Consider the following 19092-nt stretch of genomic DNA (forward strand, 5'->3'; position numbering starts at 1 on the left):
TGATCCTGCCTATAATCCCAGCACCTTGGGAGGTCAAGGCAGGAGGATAGCTTGAGGCTAGGAGTTTGAGACCAACCTGGCAACATAGTGAGACCCCCCATCTCTACTACGACAAAATATATTAGCCAGGTGTGGTGGTGCGTGCCTGTAGTCCCAGCTCCTTGAGAGACTGAGGTGGGAGGATCGCTTGAGCCCAGGAGACTGAGGCTGCAGTGAGCCATGATTGTGCTACTGTACTCCAGCCTGGGTGCTATCCACACTCTGCACAGAGCAACACCCTGTCTCAACAACAACAACAACAAAAAAGACGATGGGTCAGTTGGGATGGTGGCAGTGGGGCTGGATGTGGGAGGCGGAAAGCAAGGCGTACCAGGCAGCCCCCAGGGTTCTGGATGAGACAGTCCCATTCCCTGAGGCAGGGAGCAGCAGAGGTGGGGAATAATGCCTTAGATAAACTTAGATCAACATCTAAGGGACACTTACATAAATACCTTTTGTGCATTTATTGAGAGTTGATTGTGATCAAGATGTTCAAAGTGGATCATCGCACTCCATAAAGCACACCTGGGAGGCATACCTACTTTATAGGTCAGGAGAATTGAGGCGCCAGAGTAGCAGTGTGGGGTTGGGGAAGAGACAGGGCCACTGGAACCCCGGGGACAGTCTATACTCACAGCGGAGGCGGAGGAAGAAGGGCCCACAGGGTAGCTTGAGGAGTGACTTGCAGGGAGGCGCAGAACCAGGGAGGGTGCTGTCCTGGGCTCCAGGAAGGAGGGCGTGGTTGGACTTGTCAGATTCCAGAACAGTGAATCAAGGGCTACGGAGTGTCCACAGGATTTAGCATTGGCAAGGCCACCACTGGCCTCTGTGAGAGCTACTGCCTGGTGGAGGGGTGAAGCTGGATCGTGAGGGTGGTGGAGGTGAGGACGTGGCTACAATCAGTGTAGACATCACTTTCTGGAATCTGGGCTGGGAATGAGAGCAAAGAGGGAAGATGGAGGCTGGAGAGAGATGCACACAGAATGGGGGTGGGGAGGGGTGTGACAGTAGCTTGTTGAAATGCTGATGGCACAGCTGCTGGGGAGTGAAGGGTCAGTGCTGCAGGTGAGGGAGTCCATCCATGGATCAAAGTTCCAAAGGAGGAAGAGGAGAGGCCTGCAGCATAGATGAGGGAGGCTGTCCCACATTAAAATACTTCAAGGATTGTGCTCTCCTGTCTTGGAGAAGAAGCCAGCTAGTAGTTAGGCTTGGAAGCAGTGGAGGTTGTACTGGGAAGATTTCCCTGGCTATGGAGATGTGAAAGGGCCTGGCTGGGCTCCCCTCTTTCTGAAGGTCCCTGCTGCTCCAGTTTGTGGTTGGAGGCAGAGCCACACTAGTCCACGCAGTGCTTCCATGCCGTTTGGAAGAAGGCACCCGTTCCTTTAAGTGGACACCACTCCTCACCAGGGCACACAGCTCAGCAAGCAGAGTGCTGGCTGGATTTCAGTCCCTTTGTACTCCCTCAGCAAATGCACTTTTGTACAGTGAACAACCTGCACAGCCTCACACAGCATTCCCATGTGGGATTTGGCTTCCTCGTTCTCCTTGGACCTAAGCCCCTCCCTTCTCTCTACCCGCTGTTCCTAGTGCCTCAGAGTGACCCACGTCCAGGGACTCCACCCCGTCTGGGAAACCTGTGGGTGACAGACCCTACCCCAGACTCACTGCACCTCTCCTGGACTGTCCCTGAGGGCCAGTTCGACACCTTCATGGTCCAGTACAGGGACAAGGATGGACGGCCCCAGGTGGTACCTGTGGAAGGGCCTGAGCGTTCATTTGTTGTCTCCTCACTGGACCCTGACCACAAGTACAGATTCACTCTGTTTGGAATCGCGAATAAGAAGCGGTATGGCCCCCTCACGGCCGATGGCACCACTGGTGAGTAACAGCCACCTCAGCCCCCATGTGACCCCTTTTTAGCCCTCTGCACACTTGCCTTCAGCCCGAAACCAGCTGGGGTCCCCCAGGAAGACGGCTGACTCCAGCTTCCTGGCCCCACTCCTGGCCTGAGGGGCAGCCAGACTCCCCCGCACTGCTGGGCCCCTTCCATCCCAAGCAGCAGCTCCCCGAGGCCCAGAAGGTGTGTCATACCCTGGCTGTGTCAGGCTTCCCAGAAGTTTAGCACTCAAATTAATGGACTAGTGACCCTCCACCCCCCGTAGGTGTGACAGCCCGTCCAAACCCCAAGCCCCAGTCTCCCAGGCTGCCAGTTCAGCACCTGGCTGGATCTTCTTGTTTACAGCTCCAGAGAGGAAAGAGGAGCCCCCCCGCCCCGAGTCCCTGGAGCAGCCCCTCCTGGGGGAACTGACAGTGACCGGTGTGACCCCAGACTCTTTGCGCCTCTCATGGACGGTGGCCCAGGGCCCCTTCGACTCGTTCATGGTCCAGTACAAAGATGCACAGGGGCAGCCCCAGGCAGTGCCTGTTGCGGGGGATGAGAATGAGGTTACCGTCCCCGGCCTGGATCCCGACCGGAAGTATAAGATGAACCTCTACGGGCTTCGTGGCAGGCAGCGTGTGGGGCCCGAGTCTGTGGTGGCCAAGACTGGTGAGTCATGGCTGCCAGGCCTCCCTCCCCTGCTAGCCCCATCCTGTGAGCAGGACTTGGCTGGGGCTCCTTCCAGCCTCCCTCCACCTTCGCCTTCTCAGCTCATTTTGCCAAAGCCTCCACCCACTTCCTCCCCCACTGCTCTCCTGTCCTCTGCATGCCAGGTCCCTGTCATCCAGCCTCCAGATCCTCATCTCTTTCTCAGCCTCACTTCTTCATCTCCAAGGGCAGGTCCTATTTTCCCCCGTTCCAAGCACCTGGACTCATCCTTCCACCTGGGGCTGTCCTCCCCACAGATGTCCTCACCATTCGGTCACTGTGTTCTCACCCCTCAGTTTTTACTGGGCTCCTTCATGGTCTGGTTTGGGCCATGGTCACTTCTGGGCTTCTGTCACCTGCTGCCCACACCCTCCTGCCATTTCTGCTGTATTCAGAGGTGGCAGATCCAAGTGACAAGAGCACCACATTTCTCTAGCCTTTCTCAGCATGAAGAGGACTCCTCCCAGCTCCCGACTCCTTGACTCCCAACCCGCTTGGAACAGGGCAAAGGGATTGCATTCAGCCCAGCATCCCAGCCTGTTCCTCCATGTCCCAGTCTTTCCCTGTCTGGTGCCATTCCCCTAGCCTGTGAATTATTTGATGAGAGATAGTGTGGATAGTGGTTAGGAGCAAAGACTCCAGAGCCAACTGCCTGAGTCTCACTACCAGCCTTGCAACTTGCTTCCTGGAGGACCTTGTGCAAATTGCTTAACCTCTCTGTGCCTCAGCTTTCCCTTCTGTCAGGTGGGGATAATGGTTACCACTGCACAGAGCTGTTGGAATTACATGAGTTAATATACATATAACACTTAGGCTAGGCACGGGGCACGGTGGCTCATGCCTGTAATCCCAGCACTTTGGGAGGCCGAGGCAGGTGGATCACGAGATCAGGAGATCGAGACCATCCTGGCTAACATGGTGAAACCCTGTCTCCACTAAAAATATAAAAAATTAGCCAAGCATGGTGGCGGGCACCTGTAGTCCCAGCTACTCAGGAGGATGAGGCAGGAGAATGGCGTGAACCCGGGAGGCGGAGCTTGCAGTGAGCCGAGATGGCACCACTGCACTCCAGCCTGGGCAACAGAGCGACTTCATCTCAAAAAACAAAAACAAAAACAAACCACCCTCACACACTTAGAATAGTGCTTGGAGCAGCAAAGCATTTTCAGAGCGAGCTGCAATTTCTCCCTGACTCTCTCACTTCCCAGTCATCTTTTTTCCTCCCCACTTCCCTCCCTTCCTCTGGGTTGTCATTCTTGCCAATTCTTTCCTCAATCTGCTATCCCAAAGTAGTCCCCCATGTAGCGGGTCACAGAAGGGCTGGCTTCCCTTGTGCCACAGTCTCCCCACGCCATGGAGCCTCAGCAGAGACCTAACTGCAGGGGGCGGGTAGGTCCCCACAGGGCTGTGATTCCAGAGCCAGCCAGGGAAGGGCACGGCCCTCCCTGGATCCCACTCACCCAGAATTTTTCTCCCACTCATGCCTGGAGCCCTGCCTTAGCAATTCATTCCTTGGGGTTAAAGGGGAGGGAGGGGCAGGGCTGCCTGGGGAGGCCACAGCAGGAGCACATTCCATAGTCAGATCCTCATATGAGGGGTGGGGCAGCCACAGTGCCCTGGGGAGGGTGCAGGTAGGAAGAGGCCTCACTGCCCTCCTCACTGTCTGAGGTCAGCACTGTCAGTGAACGTGGTTTGGAAGAACCCTCAGTGGCTTCCTCTCTTCCCATCTCAGCTCCTTTCTCAGACACGAAGGGAGACCCCTCACCCCCACAGAACCCACCAGAGCAGGATGGGGCAAGGGCTGCCTCAGCCCTTTCCATCTGTGAGTGACCCAATGGCGAATACAAAGGCTACAGAGCCCCTGAGCCCACAGCGTGAGGGCGTTTCCATGGCTGTCCTCTGTGGGCAGCTGCAAAGCCAGCAGCTCTTCATGCCTCTGCCTCTTCTCTCAGCTCCTCAGGAGGATGTGGACGAGACCCCCAGCCCCACAGAACTGGGCACGGAGGCCCCAGAGTCCTCTGAGGAGCCGCTCCTGGGGGAGCTGACAGTGACAGGATCCTCCCCTGACTCGCTGAGCCTCTCCTGGACCGTCCCCCAGGGCCGCTTCGACTCCTTCACCGTGCAGTACAAAGACAGGGATGGGCGGCCCCAGGCGGTGCGTGTTGGGGGTGAGGAGAGTGAGGTCACCGTGGGGGGCCTGGAGCCCGGGCACAAGTACAAGATGCACCTGTACGGCCTCCACGAGGGACAGCGCGTGGGCCCGGTGTCTGCCGTGGGCGTGACAGGTGAGTAAGGGGCAGGGGCCTGCTTTGGTTCCCTCCCACTGCTGGCTTCCAGCTTCCCTATACCCAGTTGCTCTCCTTGCTCCAGTGGAACCTTGAGGCCACCTGCCAGGGGAAGACCTAGAAAGAGTATATCACTGGGGACTGGGGTACCACCAGCTTTCATGGCCCTGAGCAAGTTTTAAATTTTCTGCGGGCCAGGCGCGGTGGCTCAAGCCTGTAATCCCAGCACTTTGGGAGGCCGAGACGGGCGGATCACGAGGTCAAGAGATCAAGACCATCCTGGCTAACACGGTGAAACCCCGTCTCTACTAAAAAATACAAAAAACTAGCCGGGCGAGGTGGCAGGCGCCTGTAGTCCCAGCTACTCGGGAGGCTGAGGCAGGAGAATGGCGTAAACTCGGGCGGCGGAGCTTGCAGTGAGCTGAGATCTCGCCACTGCACTCCAGCCTGGGCGACAGAGCGAGACTCCGTCTCAAAAAAAAAAAATTTTTTCTGCGCCCCTGTTTTCTTGTCCGTAAAATGGAGACATCTACTTCACAGAGCTATTGTGAGGGTTAAGTGAGTTAACAGATGTAAAGCATCAAGAATGGACCTGGCAAAAGTAAATATGCTGCCAGTGTCTGCTGTGAGAATTGTTATAAATATTCTTACTCTGGGGTCTGCTTTGTCCCCTTTGGCTGGTTCAGTTACTCGGTCAGAATGCACATGACTGTAAGGCCATACCACCCTGAAGGTAGCCCGTCATCTCCTCTGATCTCAGAAGCTAAGCAGGATCAGGTCTGGTTAGTACTTAGATGGGAGAATGTGCATGAGACATTGGCCTCTTCATCAGTGCAGCTTGAAGCAAGCTTTCTCTTCTTTCTAGTCTTTTCCTTTTTTTTTTTTTTTTTTTTTTTGAGACAGAGTCTCACTCTGTTGCCCAGCCTGGAATGCAGTGGCATGATCTCAGCCCACTGCAACCTCTGCATCCCAGGTTCAAGCGTTTCTCCTGCCTCGGCCTCCCAAGTAGCTGGGACTACAGATGCGTGCCACCACACCCCGTTACTTTTTTGTATTTTTAGTAGAGACGGGGTTCACCATGTTGACCAGACTGGTCTCAAACTCCAGATCCTCAAGTGATCCACCCACCTCAGCCTCCTAAAGTTCTGGTATTACAGGGGTGAGCCACCACACCTGACCACAAAGCTTTCTCTTTCTTCTTTCTTTCTTTTTTTTTTTTTTTTTTTTTTTTGAGACTGAGTCTTGCTCTGTTGCCCAGGTTGGAATGCAGTGATGCAGTCTCGGCTCACTGCAACCTCTGCCTCCCAGGTTCAAGTGATTCTCCTGCCTCAGCCTCCCGAGTAGCTGGGATTACAGGCACGCACCACCATGCCTGGTTAATTTTTGTATTTTTAATAGAGATGGGGTTTTACCATGTCAGCCGGGCTCGTCTCAAACTCCTGACCTCAAGTGATCCACCCGCCTTGGCCTCCCGAAGTGTTGGGATTATAGGCGTGAGCCACCGCACCCGGCCACAAGTCTTTCTTTACTACTCATCCAGTGAGTGACTTTACAGCAAAGAAGAACATCCCTTCCACCCTCTCTCTCAGGCCTGGTTACAGGGCCACATCCACCGCCACACGGGACCAGCCTGGGCACCTCCTCTCCAGGGCCTCAGCCCAAGAGGCTGAGTGGGCAGCAGTGCCTCTGGGACCCTCGGGCTGACCTGCCCGGTTTGGTAACAGTGAGGGGAATCTCTTTTTTTTTCCCTTTGCTCACAGAAACAAAGACACACCTTTCTCAAAAATAACTTTTACTATAAGGGGAATGATTAAAAAATTAAAAGTAGAGAAATAGATAGTTTTCCAGAACATGGTTTCTGTAATTCCACCAAGCTCAGCCTCATCATGACTTGGTTGATTTCATTTCCAGAACCTTCCACCCTCAATTTATTTTCTTTACCTCAGTCAGCCCTGAGAAGAGGGAGAGGGCAAAACCACCCTGAGTGACTCTCCTTGGGGCCTGAGGTTGTAGGGTGGAGGCTGGTGCCAGACCCAGACATGCTGCCACGGCTGCTCCTGGAGTGATGCTCCCTCTGCCCCTCTGTCCCAGGGACCCACACTGGGCTCTGTGAGGCCCTGTACCTGGTCCCTGGAGTAAGGATGGGCTCCTCCAGGCACTGACTACTGAGGCAGTGCAGTAGAGATAAATGGAGTTTGGGAATCTGACAAACTGAGTCCTTCCTGTCTTCCTCTGTTCTCAGCTGAATGATTTTTTTTTTTTTTTTTTTTTTTTTTTTTTTTTTTTTGAGACGGAGTCTTGCTCTGTGCCCCAGGCTGGAGTGCAGTGGCGCGATCTCGGCTCACTGCAAGCTCCGCCTCCCGGGTTCACGCCATTCTCCTGCCTCAGCCTCCCAAGTAGCTGGGACTACAGGCGCCCGCCACCTCACCCGGCTAATTTTTTGTATTTTTTAGTAGAGACGGGGTTTCACCGTGTTAGCCAGGATGGTCTCGATCTCCTGACCTCGTGATCCGCCCGTCTCGGCCTCCCAAAGTGCTGGGATTACAGGCTTGAGCCACCGCGCCCGGCCATTTTTTTTTTTTTTTTTTTTTTTTAAAGACAGAGTCTTGCTTTATCACCCAGGCTGGAGTGCAGTGGTGTGATCTCGGCTCACTGCAACCTCTGGTTCCCAGATTCAAGCAGTCCTCCTGCCTCAGCACCCCGAGTAGCTGGGCTTACAGGCATGCGCCACCACACCCGGCTAATTTTTGTATTTTTAGTAGAGACAGGGTTTCACTGTGTTAGCCAGGCTGGTCTCGAACTTCTGACCTCAGGTGATCCACCCACCTCGGCCTCCCAAAGTGCTGGGATTACAGGTGTGAGGCACCGTGCCCGGCCAGCTGTGTGATCTTGAAAAACTTACCTCCTCTCCTGGAACCTCAGCTTACTCATGTTCAGGAGGGAGTAAGCACCGCCCAGCTTGTTGTCACGGTTAGAGGTGGTGATGTAACATGTCTGGCATCTTCTCAGCTCATTCGTCTTTTGCTCAGACCTTCCCGTGAGGGAATCCCTGTATATCCATGTTCTAATGCTGGATATTTTGAAACGTGTATTTTACACATCCTGGATAAAATAGATGAGGCCCTTTAGGAAAGAAATGGGCGTCAATGCACATTATCAGAGCAGCAAAGGGACGAAGCAGCTGGAGTCCGCCAAGCTGGAGGCTGTGCCTGGCAGCACACACAATGCAGTTGTCAGGGGGAGAGGTGCGTGGAGCTCATTAGACACACTTCTAAATTGGAAAAGGACTGTCCCACATGCAGCATGGGGACTGCCAGAGTCATGAATCGTTATAATTGCACCTTTCCAATTAGTCCAAACCACCAGCAATAAAACTTGATGGTGAAGGACATTTTCATTCCCTCATGGAAAGAAGTGCAAAAAGGGCAAAAAGGAGCAGGGAATGGGTGCTGCGGGAACAAGTAAGGTTAGAAGGCAAATGAAATGAGAGAAAATACCCAGCCTGGTACCTGTAAATAGCAGATGTTCAATACATGGTGGTCACTCTGCTCCCTCCCACCACCTCAGCTGCCTCCACACCGGCCCTCCCCTGCCTGACTCTTTTCTGTCTTCCTGAGGCCTGGTCACCAGCCTGTTTCAAGCAGGTGTCACTTGCCTGGAGCCTTGTCTTGTCCTCCCAAGGAAGCCAGAGAAACAAGTTCTTAGGAGCCCCACCCATCCAGTCACCTTCTCTGCCATTTTGCCTCTTGGGACTACCCTCTAGTTCACTGGCTAATGAGTGCTTCCTCATGCGGGAGTGGTGGGGATCTGCAGGTCCTGAGCCCAGACCTGCAGACCACTCATTATTTTACAGACATTTGTGGAGTACCTACTGTGTGCCAGGCACTGGGACACAGCAGTGAATTAAGCAAAGCTCTTGCCTGAGGGGCTCACATTCTAGTGGAGGGGGACAGGCAACAAATTGCACAAATATGTCGGTGGCACCGGATGTGACAGTGATCAGTAGTGGAGAAAAGCAGAGCCTAGTAGGGGGACAACGAGGGCCTCGCAGAGAGGGCAGTGTGTGAGGAAAGCCCTGAAGGAGGTGAGAGGACAGCCACCTAGGTATTTGGGGAAAGAGCGTCCCAGACAGAAGGAAGAGCAAATGCAGAGACTGGCAGGCGGAAAGCAGCCCCAAACGTCTGCAGACAGTGAGGAATGCAGTGTGTTTTGGGGTGGAGTTGGAGGAGGGCAGGCAATAAGAATGATCTAAGAGATGAATACGGGACCTTAGAGGCCACTGCAGGACTTGGATTTCACCCTGAGTGAGATAGAAGCCACTGCAGGAACCAGCTCTGGCTAATGTGTTAACAGGATTCTTCTGGCTGCAGACCCAACAGACCAAAGGGGGGTGAGGGCAGAAGGCGGTGACCTGGGAGAATGTTGTGATAATCCAGGAGGAGACAGTGGTGCTTGGAGGTGGCAAGGAGGGGTCAGACTCTGAAGGTAGTGACAACAGGACGTACCCACAGGGCGGATGTGGAGTGTAAGAGGATTCGGGGATGACTCCGGGGGTTTTGATCTGAACAGCTGGAAGAATGAAGTTGTAATCTTGGCTGGGTGTGGAGGCTCACGCCTGTAACCCCAGCACTTTGGGAGGCCGAGGCAGGCGGATCATCTGAGGTCGGGAGTTCGAGACCAACCTGACTAACATGGAGAAACCCCATCTCTACTGAAAATATAAAACTAGCTGGACATGGTGGCGCATGCCTGTAATCCCAGCTACTCGGGAGGCTGAGGCAGGAGAATCACTTGAGTCCGGGAGGCGGAGGTTATGGTGACCTACAAGCACGCCATTGCACTCCAGCCTGAGCAACAAGAGTGAAACTCCGTCTCAAAAAAAAAAAAAAAAAGGTTGTAATCTTACTGAGGTGGGGAGGCTGTGGCTGGAGCAGGTGTCGGGAAGCTTGGAGGCTCAGTTTTGCACTTGTTGAGTTTGACACACAAGTAGGCCTCCAAGGAAGACACTGCACAAACACTAGTCTGGGATTCAGGGGAGGTCTGGACAGAGAGTATAAATCTGGAGTCACTGGCATATAGATGGAATTTCAGCACTTTCCTAGGGTGTCAATGACAGCTGACACTCTTCTCCCCCAACAAGTGCAGCCTCAGACACCAGGCAGGGACCTAGTGAAGGATTGTTGACCAGACAGGTGTTCAGATCAATACACTTTTACATCAAAACCATCTTGCAGTTTCCACAAATGCAACAGACATCGCTGGGTGTGGTGACTCACACCTGTAATCCCGGCACTTTAGGGGCTGAGGCAGGTGGATCACCTGAGGTCAGGAGTTTGAGACCAGCCTGACCAACATGGCAAAACCCTGTCTCCACTAAAAATACACACACACACACAAAATTAACCAGGCAGGGTCGCGCACACCTGTAGTCCCAGCTACTTGGGAGGCTGAGGCAGGAGGATCGCTTGAACCGGGGAGGCAGAGGCTGCAGTGAGCTGAGGTTTCCCACTGCTCTGGGTGACAGTAAGACTCCATCTCAAAAAAAATAGCAAAAAATAACTAGACATCATTACTATAAGAAAAGGGGGGTTCTTTACTAACAGCCCCCTACCATTTCTGTCCCAGCCCCACAACAAGAAGAGACCCCTCCAGCCACCAAGCCCCCTCTGGAGCCACGCCTAGGAGAGCTGACAGTGACAGACGTGACCCCCAACTCTGTGGGCCTCTCCTGGACAGTCCCTGAGGGCCAGTTTGACTCCTTCATGGTCCAGTACAAAGACAAGGACGGGCAGCCTCAGGCGGTGCCGGTGGCTGCAGACCAGCAGGAGGTCACAATCTACAACCTGGAGCCTGAGAGAAAATACAAGATGAACATGTATGGACTACATGATGGGCAACGCGTGGGCCCCCTGTCTGTGGTCATCATGACGGGTGAGTAATGGGGGGACTCAGTCCCCATCTCTGGTTATCCAGAGCTCCCCACTCCATGGCCCTTCTCCCAGCCCTGCCTTGGTACCACCGCACCCTCACTGAGGGGCTGGATCCCCTCAGGCCCTGACTCGGTGACCCTGCCAGTCTTTCTGTTCCCTGACCCCTTTACTCCTCCCAGGGCTGGAACCTTCTCAGCCCTCCAGCTCCTTCCCCATCTCCACTCTGCCCCCCGCCTAGGGGAATGTCTTCTTCCCATTTGGCCTAAATCCAGCCACAGACTTTCTCTCCCCCTCTCCAACTGCCCATAGCTGTTTCCACCCCTTCTCTTTACAACCCTGCTGCGACTTGGACACAGCTGCCACCTCCCGCTTCTGGCCTTTTTTGTTGAGGCGAAGTGCTGCATATCCTGAGTCCCTTCTCAGGAGTCCTCTGCCACCTGCCTGCACTGCGTTCCATCCTGGCCCACGCGAGTTTTCGTCTCTCCAGGAGGCCGCCCTTGCTCTTGCTCCAGGCTCCTTCCTGCCCCTCATGGTTTCCTGGGCACAGGTTCTCCACAACTTTTGTGCTGTGGCATCTGGTGAAACCCCTACCCCGCCTCAAGGCAATGTTTTTAAATCTGTAAAATAAAATGTATAGGATTACAAAGGAAACAAATTATATTCATAGACAGTTATCAAAATATTTCTTTTTTATTTTTGAGACGGAGTTTCGCTCTTGTCACCCAGGCTGGAGTGCAATGGCGCAATCTCGACTCATTGCAACCTCCACTTCCCGGGTTCAAGCAATTCTCCTGCCTCAGCCTCCAGAGTAACTGGGATTACAGGCACGCACCACCACACCCAGCTAATTTTTTGTGTTTTTAGTAGAGACAGGATTTCACCATGTCGGCCAGGCTGGTCTCAAATTCCTGACCTCAGGTGATCCGCCCACCTCGGCATCCCAAAGTGCCAGGCGTGAGCCACTGCACCTGGCCCAAAATATTTCTTAAAAATCCAAATTTATGATTTAGTAATACTTGAACTTATTGACTAGCTCATTAAATAACAGGACTTGGTGATGTGTTTACTAAACTACAAAATTTAGAAGCAGTGATGGATATAAAAGGTATTTTAAAGTTTCTGCAATAACTCTAAGGTGACGTGAAAACATCCGTGGTTTCTATTGGTAACAAAGTCACAATAATTCTACTCTGGTTGGTTTTCTGTATTAGTTTTTGAAAGAAATGCTGCATTTCAGTTAGAGGTCTGGAAATAAACGTGTAACTATTCCCCATCTCAGTTCACAGCCCCCTTGAGGCCCTCAAAACCCATGGGTTCTCCCCTCAGAGATCTCAACCATGTTCTTTGTCTTCCCAAATCCCAGCTCCCCTCCCACCAGCCCCAGCCACGGAGGCCTCCGAACCTCCCCTGGAGCCACGCCTAGGGGAGCTGACAGTGACGGATGTAACCCCTGACTCTGTGGGCCTCTCGTGGACAGTCCCTGAGGGTGAATTCGACTCCTTTGTGGTTCAGTACAAGGACAGGGACGGGCAGCCGCAGGTGGTGCCTGTGGCTGCAGACCAGCGGGAGGTCACCATCCCTGGCTTGGAACCCTCCCGCAAGTACAAGTTCCTGCTCTTTGGGATCCAAGACGGGAAACGACGCAGCCCAGTCTCTGTGGAGGCAAAGACGGGTGAGAGGGGCCCCCACACAGCTGAGCCTGAGGCCACAGCCTTCCCACCCTTCTCTTCCCTCCCTCTACTGAGTCTTGCCTTTGTCCACCTGCTCTGTCTCATTTGAAAAGCCACATGGTGCTAGTATGGTGACTCACGCCTGTAATCCCAGCACTTTGGGAGGTCGAGGCAGGTGGATCACTTGAGGTCAGGAGTTCGAGACCAGCCTGGCCAACATGGCAAAACCCTGTCTCTACTAAAAAGACAAAAATTAGCTGGGTGTGGTGACGGGTGCTAGTAATTCCAGCTACTCGGGAGTCTGAGACACAAGAATCACTTGAACCCGGGAGATGGAGGCTACAGTGAACCAAGATCGTGCCACTGCACTCCAGCCTAGGTGATAGAGTGAGACTCTGTCTCCAAAAAGATCAAGAAAAAAAAAAAAAGAAAGAAAGAAAAGCCACAAAGCAGATGAGGACCAGGAGACTGGGTCCAGTTCCTGGGTCTGCTCTCCGCTGCTGACTCTGCCTCTCTTCTTGTAATTTCCACTGTTGTTGGATGAGGGAAGCCCCTGCAGGCCTCTTCCTGCAGGGTGGATGTGGGAGCCTGGGGGTGCTGGGAGAAGGGGCGAGGAGAGCCAGGAGCCCTTCCTGCCTTGCGAATCCATCACCTCCTGAGAGTCTTTGCTGTCTCCCCTACGACTCTCACCCAGGTTCTCAACCTCCTAGTTCAGGCCTGTCTGGGCCCATATGTGCCTCCTACAGAGGCTGTCCTTCCTTCTCTGCCCTCCTTCTGGAGCCTCAGAAATTGGGAACCAGAGGAGCCCAGCCCAGTTGTGCCCCTTTCCGAGGGTTCAGTCCAGGCCCTCCCCTGCCCCTGGGGGCTCCCTGTTGCCAGAAAACTTGCAATAACAATGTCGTCAGCATCCTCACCGTCCAGGAAGGCAGCAGGCCAGCTCCTTCTCAAGCCCTGGGATGGCTCCTCGGGCAGACACTAGATCCCTTCCCTGCCTGAGCTCCCCAGCTTCATCCCCCTCAACATTCTCACACGCAGCCCACGCTTCTTCACCAGGTCCCATGGGAGCCTTAGTTCTCCCGGGCCAGCCAGTGAGAATAAGAAAGGGAAAGGAGAAGGAGTGAGAGCTACCTGTGTCATATCATCCTGCCTCCCCCACCTGCTGTCTGCCCCCATCAGGGATCCTGTGCTCCTCGGGGCTGGCCAAATCACTCCTTTCCTCAGGGGCCAGCCAAGTCATGTGCTCCTGGGTAAGAGGAGATAGAGACCCAGTCTGCAAGCAGCTGCACCCTGCTGGGTGCTGGGGAAGCAGTCTGTGAGAGGTGGAAAGAGGCTGGACAGAAAGGGGAGTAAGACGAGGCAGGGAGCTAGGGAATCTCTTTTCCCGGAGGTGACTCAGGACAGGTGACCCTCCCAACTTGGGTCAAGGGGAAAGAGGCGTGGACCAGATGGAGATGGTGGTGAGGATGGGAGGTGATGGAAATATTTTGGGGAAGCACTGAGCATTTGGGCAGTTCTGGGTTTTTCCAGCCCCAGAGGGAGGCAGTCACGGAGTCGTTCTGGAAAAAATAAACACAAGAACCTTTCCTCTCCATCAGCTGCCCGAGGTGACGCCAGCCCAGGGGCCCCACCTCGCCTTGGGGAGCTGTGGGTGACAGACCCCACCCCAGACTCACTGCACCTCTCCTGGACGGTCCCTGAGGGCCAGTTCGACTCTTTTGTGGTCCAGTTCAAAGACAAAGACGGGCCCCAGGTGGTGCCCGTGGAGGGCCACGAGCGCTCTGTCACCATCGCCCCTCTGGACGCCGGCCGCAAGTACAGATTCCTCCTCTATGGCCTCCTGGGCAAGAAGCGCCATGGCCCCCTCACTGCCGACGGCACCACGGGTGAGGGACATTCCCTGCAGGTCCCTGCTCTGCTCCCCTCAGGCCAAGCAGCAGATGATCACTTGTGGTGGCTGCCATTACCATTATTTGGCCCCAGCCACTCGGCTCAGATCCAGCTCCCCACGTCCCTGCACAAGCCCCTAGCACAGCCCAGCAGGACTCAACCACGCAAAGCCCTGTCTCCAGACCTCTCGATCCTGCCCTTCGAGGTCACCCAGGCTTCCAGAAACAGCTCAGCCGTTTCCTCTCCGTGTCTCCATCTCAGAGGCCCGGAGTGCTATGGACGATACTGGAACAAAGCGTCCCCCAAAACCCCGTCTGGGGGAGGAGCTGCAGGTGACCAGCGTGACCCAGAACTCCGTGGGCCTCTCCTGGACAGTCCCTGAGGGCCAATTTGACTCCTTTGTGGTCCAGTACAAGGACAGGGACGGGCAGCCCCAGGTGGTGCCCGTGGAGGGCAGCCTCAGGGAGGTCAGCGTGCTGGGCCTGGACCCCGCCCACAGGTACAAGCTGCTGCTCTACGGCCTGCACAGCGGCAAGCGTGTGGGCCCCATCTCAGCCGTCGTCATAACTGGTGAGTGTGCGGCAGCTGGAACACCTGTGCCTCCTTCCCGCCTGGCTCTCCAAGTCTGACTGAGCCATAAGATCTCTGAACTTCCCATTTTATATCATTTCCATTGATCCAGAAAGTTTCCTTGTGCCGCTTTAGAGTCCACTGCCCCAGCCCCAGCCTCCAGCAACCACTGTCTGCTTTCAGTCATTCTGGAGACAGCATTTTGGCTTTCTGTGTAATGGAATCACAATACGCAGTCTCTTGTGTTTCGTTTATTGCACGTAGCACAATGCTTTTGAAATTCACCCACGTGCAGCAAAAGCTGGTCTTTCGATTGTTGATGCTTGCCCTCGCTCCCTCTCCTCCCTCACTTCTCTTGAGAGTCTGGGTGCAGCAACAGACCGGCCATCTGTCTCTACCTGTCTCTGTGAACCAGCCCGCAGGGAAGACACGGAAACTGAGACCACGGCCCCGACCCCTCCAGCGCCTGAGCCCCGCCTCGGGGAGCTGACAGTGGAGGAGGCCACGCCGCACACCCTGCATCTCTCCTGGATGGTGACTGAGGGAGAATTTGACTCCTTCGAAATCCAGCACACAGATAGAGAAGGGCAACTCCAAACGGTCCGTACAGGAGGTGACCGGAATGACATCACCCTCTCTGGCCTGGAATCCGACCACAGATACCTGGTGACCCTGTATGGTTTCCGCGATGGGAAGCATGTGGGTCCTGTCCATGTCGAGGCCCTGACAGGTGAGAACTCTGCCCACTGTGCCTCCTTTCAGATGGTGGGAGAGTCCAGAGGAGAGCAGAGTCCCGCAGATACCCTGCCCACCTCAGTCCTCTCTTTCCATGTCTCTGTCCAGTCCCGGAGGAGGAGGAGCCTTCGGAACCTCCCACCGCAACCCCCGAGCCCCCCATCACGCCTCACCTGGAGGAGCTGACCGTGACAGACGCCACCCCTGACTCCCTCAGCCTGTCCTGGACAGTTCCTGAGGGCCAGTTTGACCACTTCCTGGTCCAGTACAGGAACGGAGACGGGCGGCCCAAGGCTGTGCGGGTGCCAGGGCATGAGGACGGGGTCACCATCTCGGGCCTGGAGCCAGACCACAAATACAAGATGAACCTGTACGGTTTCCACGGTGGCCAGCGCGTGGGCCCTGTGTCTGCAATCGGGGTGACAGGTGAGTGAACAGTGGGAGCCACAGGGTGGGTGCTGTGGGAGGGCCACCCTCTTGTTCTTTGGTGATGACTGGTGGGGAATGTGACAGGGGTCTGGTCAGCACCACAGACCTGCTTGTGGCTGGGGCTGGGGCTCCCCTTGGACCTTCCTGTGAGGTTGACCCCTGGCTCCTCCTGAGCAGGGAGGGGCCATCGGGAGTTTTGCTGTGCTGGTGGCTGTCCCAGGTCCCCCACAGTTGACCCTGGAACTTGTCATGTGTTAGCTGATCAGGACCACCCAGCCCCAAGAATGGGCTTCTCTGAAATGACCTCAGGTCCCCCAGTCATAACCTTGGGTTCTCCCTCCTTTTCCCCAAGTCCCAAGGACATCCCCCAGGGACCCTGCCTCACTCTCTCTATGTCCTTTTTTTCTCAGCTGCAGAGGAAGAGACCCCCAGCCCCACAGAACCCAGCACGGAGGCCCCGGAGCCCCCCGAGGAGCCGCTCCTGGGGGAGCTGACAGTGACAGGATCCTCCCCTGACTCGCTGAGCCTCTCCTGGACCGTCCCCCAGGGCCGCTTCGACTCCTTCACCGTGCAGTACAAGGACAGGGACGGGCGGCCCCAGGTGGTGCGTGTCGGGGGCGAGGAGAGCGAGGTCACTGTAGGGGGCCTGGAGCCCGGGCACAAGTACAAGATGCACCTGTACGGCCTCCACGAGGGGCGGCGTGTGGGCCCGGTGTCCGCTGTGGGCGTCACGGGTGAGTGTGCGCTGCAGAGCCCTCTGGGTTGGGTCTTAGGAAAGTGCAGCCTCCAGCATCTCTTCCACTAGGGATCCAGGATCCCAAGACCTCAAACCTATAATGCGCCCTGTTCGCTAAAGCCTCAGGATGGGTGTGATCTGGGGACTAAGAGAGCAAATCCAGGAGAAGTGCCAGCCATGTGGGAGAGGCTCCCGGGGACTGAGGCCTCTCAGGAGGTGATTCACTGGCTGGTTTGTGGCTCTGCTTTTCCTTGGAGCTCTATAGAGAACCCTTTTTGTGGGATTGGAACACATTTTTGAAATACAAATTAATTAAATTAAAAGTATTTGTTAAATAAAATTTCAAATGTGTAAATAGAAAGAATAGTACAAAGACCTCAGGTACCCATCACCCTGCCACCCTCCTTCAATCAAATATCAACTTCTGGCCAATCTGACTCATCTCTGCCCCACTCATGTCCTCCACTAGAATCACTAGAATGTTTTTCTTTCTTTCTCTCTCTCTCTCTCTCTCTCTCTCTCTCTCTCTCTCCCCCTCTCCCTCTCCCTCTCTCTCCCTCTCTCCCTCTCCTTCTTTCTTTCTTTCTTCCTTTCTTTTGACAAGGTCTCACTCTGTCACCCAGGCTGGAGTCTACTGGCACAATGACAATTCACTGCACTGCAGCCTCAACCTCCTGGGCTTAAGGGATCCTCCCACTTCAGCCTCCCAAATAGCTGAGACTACAAGCGCACTCCATCATGCCCAGCTAATTTTTTGTGTTTTTTGTAGAGACAGGGTTTAGCCATGTTGCCCAGGCCAGTCTTGAACTCCTGGGCTCAAGTGATCCTCCCACCTCAGCCAAAGTGATGGGATTCCAGGCATGAGCCGCCACACCCGGCCTGAATGTTTTCTTTATTAACACCTTCATTGAGATATAATTCATGTGGCATAAAATACACTTGTTTTAAGTGTACGGCTTACTGATTTTAGTATCTTTACCTACTTGTGCAGCCATCACCACAATCTAATTTTAGAACTTTTCCATCACCCCCAAAAGAAATCTTGGGTCCAGACCCATTCCTATCTCAGCCCTAGTTTATAACCAATCTAATTTTTTCTCTGTAGATTGCTTTTTCAGGACATTTCGTATAAATGGAATCACACAATATGTATCCTTTTGTGTCTGGCTTCTTTCACTGAGCATAATGTTTTTGAGGTTCATCGATGTAGTATGTAGAAGTACTACATTTACTACATTGCTATTGATTGATTGATTGATTGATTTTTTTTTTTAGACAAATTCTCACTCTATTGCCAAGGCTACAGTGCAGTGGCATGATCATAGCTCACTGCAGCCCCAAAATCCTGGGCTCAAGCCATCTCAGCCCCCCAAGTAGCTGGGACCACAGGTGCTTGCCACCACACTCAGCTAATTTTTAAAAATTTTGTAGAGATGAGGTCTCACAGTGTTACCCAGGCTGATACCAAACTCCTGGCTTCAAGGAATCCTCCTGCCTGGGCCTTACAAAGTGCTGGGATAACAGGCATGAACCACCTGCTCTCAGTCACTACATTGCTTTTTATTGCCAAACAGTATTGCATTGTATGGTTATACTACTGCAATATTTTAAAACGAACTACAGACACCCTATCCTTTCATCACTAAATATTTAAAGGTATATCTCTTTTTTGAAAAATTATTTTTAAAAAACCCACAATACAGCCAGGTGAGGTGGTTCACACCTGATCCCAGCACTTTGGGCGGCCAAGGCAGGTGGATCACTTGAGGTAAAGAGTTTGAGACCAGCCTGACCAACATGGTGAAACCCCATCTCTACTAAAAAAGAAAAAAAAAAAAAAGGAGAGCGTGGTGGCATGTGCCTATAGTCCCAGCTACTTGGGGGGGTTGAGGCACAAGAAATTGCTTGAACCCAGGAGGTGGAGGTTGCAGTGAGCCAAGATCGTGCCACTGCACTCCGGCCTGGGTGACAGAGCGAGACTCTTTGTCAATAAATAAATAAATAATAAAATTCCACAATACAATTAGCATACCTTGATAAATGAACAATCATGCCTTGATATCATGTATCCAGGTAGTGCTACAGTCTCCCGAGTGTCTCATAACTATTGTTTTCCAATTCGTTGCTGAAATTAGGTCTATAGAAGGAGGATACATTGCAGTTGAGAAAACTGAAATGTTAAGTAGAGCAGTCAAGGAAGGCCCAGAAGAAGGTGGCTTTTGAA

At 53.8% G+C, this 19092-nt stretch overlaps 1 protein-coding gene across 3 annotated transcripts in view; it reads left to right on the forward strand.

Annotated features, from left to right (window-relative positions):
• The window catches only part of LOC105497656 (tenascin-X), a 69797-nt gene that overhangs the window by 25790 nt on the left and 24915 nt on the right, over positions 1 to 19092 (forward strand). For all 3 annotated transcript variants that reach the window (XM_071097227.1, XM_071097228.1, XM_071097229.1), the window contains 10 exons: positions 1627 to 1917; positions 2282 to 2587; positions 4579 to 4911; positions 10537 to 10842; positions 12205 to 12513; positions 14107 to 14394; positions 14660 to 14968; positions 15384 to 15698; positions 15812 to 16129; positions 16543 to 16866. In XM_071097227.1, coding sequence (XP_070953328.1) covers positions 1627 to 1917; positions 2282 to 2587; positions 4579 to 4911; positions 10537 to 10842; positions 12205 to 12513; positions 14107 to 14394; positions 14660 to 14968; positions 15384 to 15698; positions 15812 to 16129; positions 16543 to 16866 — 3099 coding nt within the window. The remainder of the gene's footprint in view (positions 1 to 1626; positions 1918 to 2281; positions 2588 to 4578; positions 4912 to 10536; positions 10843 to 12204; positions 12514 to 14106; positions 14395 to 14659; positions 14969 to 15383; positions 15699 to 15811; positions 16130 to 16542; positions 16867 to 19092) is intronic.

This window comes from Macaca nemestrina, chromosome 5 (genome assembly GCF_043159975.1).
Source record: "Macaca nemestrina isolate mMacNem1 chromosome 5, mMacNem.hap1, whole genome shotgun sequence".
NCBI lineage: Eukaryota > Metazoa > Chordata > Mammalia > Primates > Cercopithecidae > Macaca > Macaca nemestrina.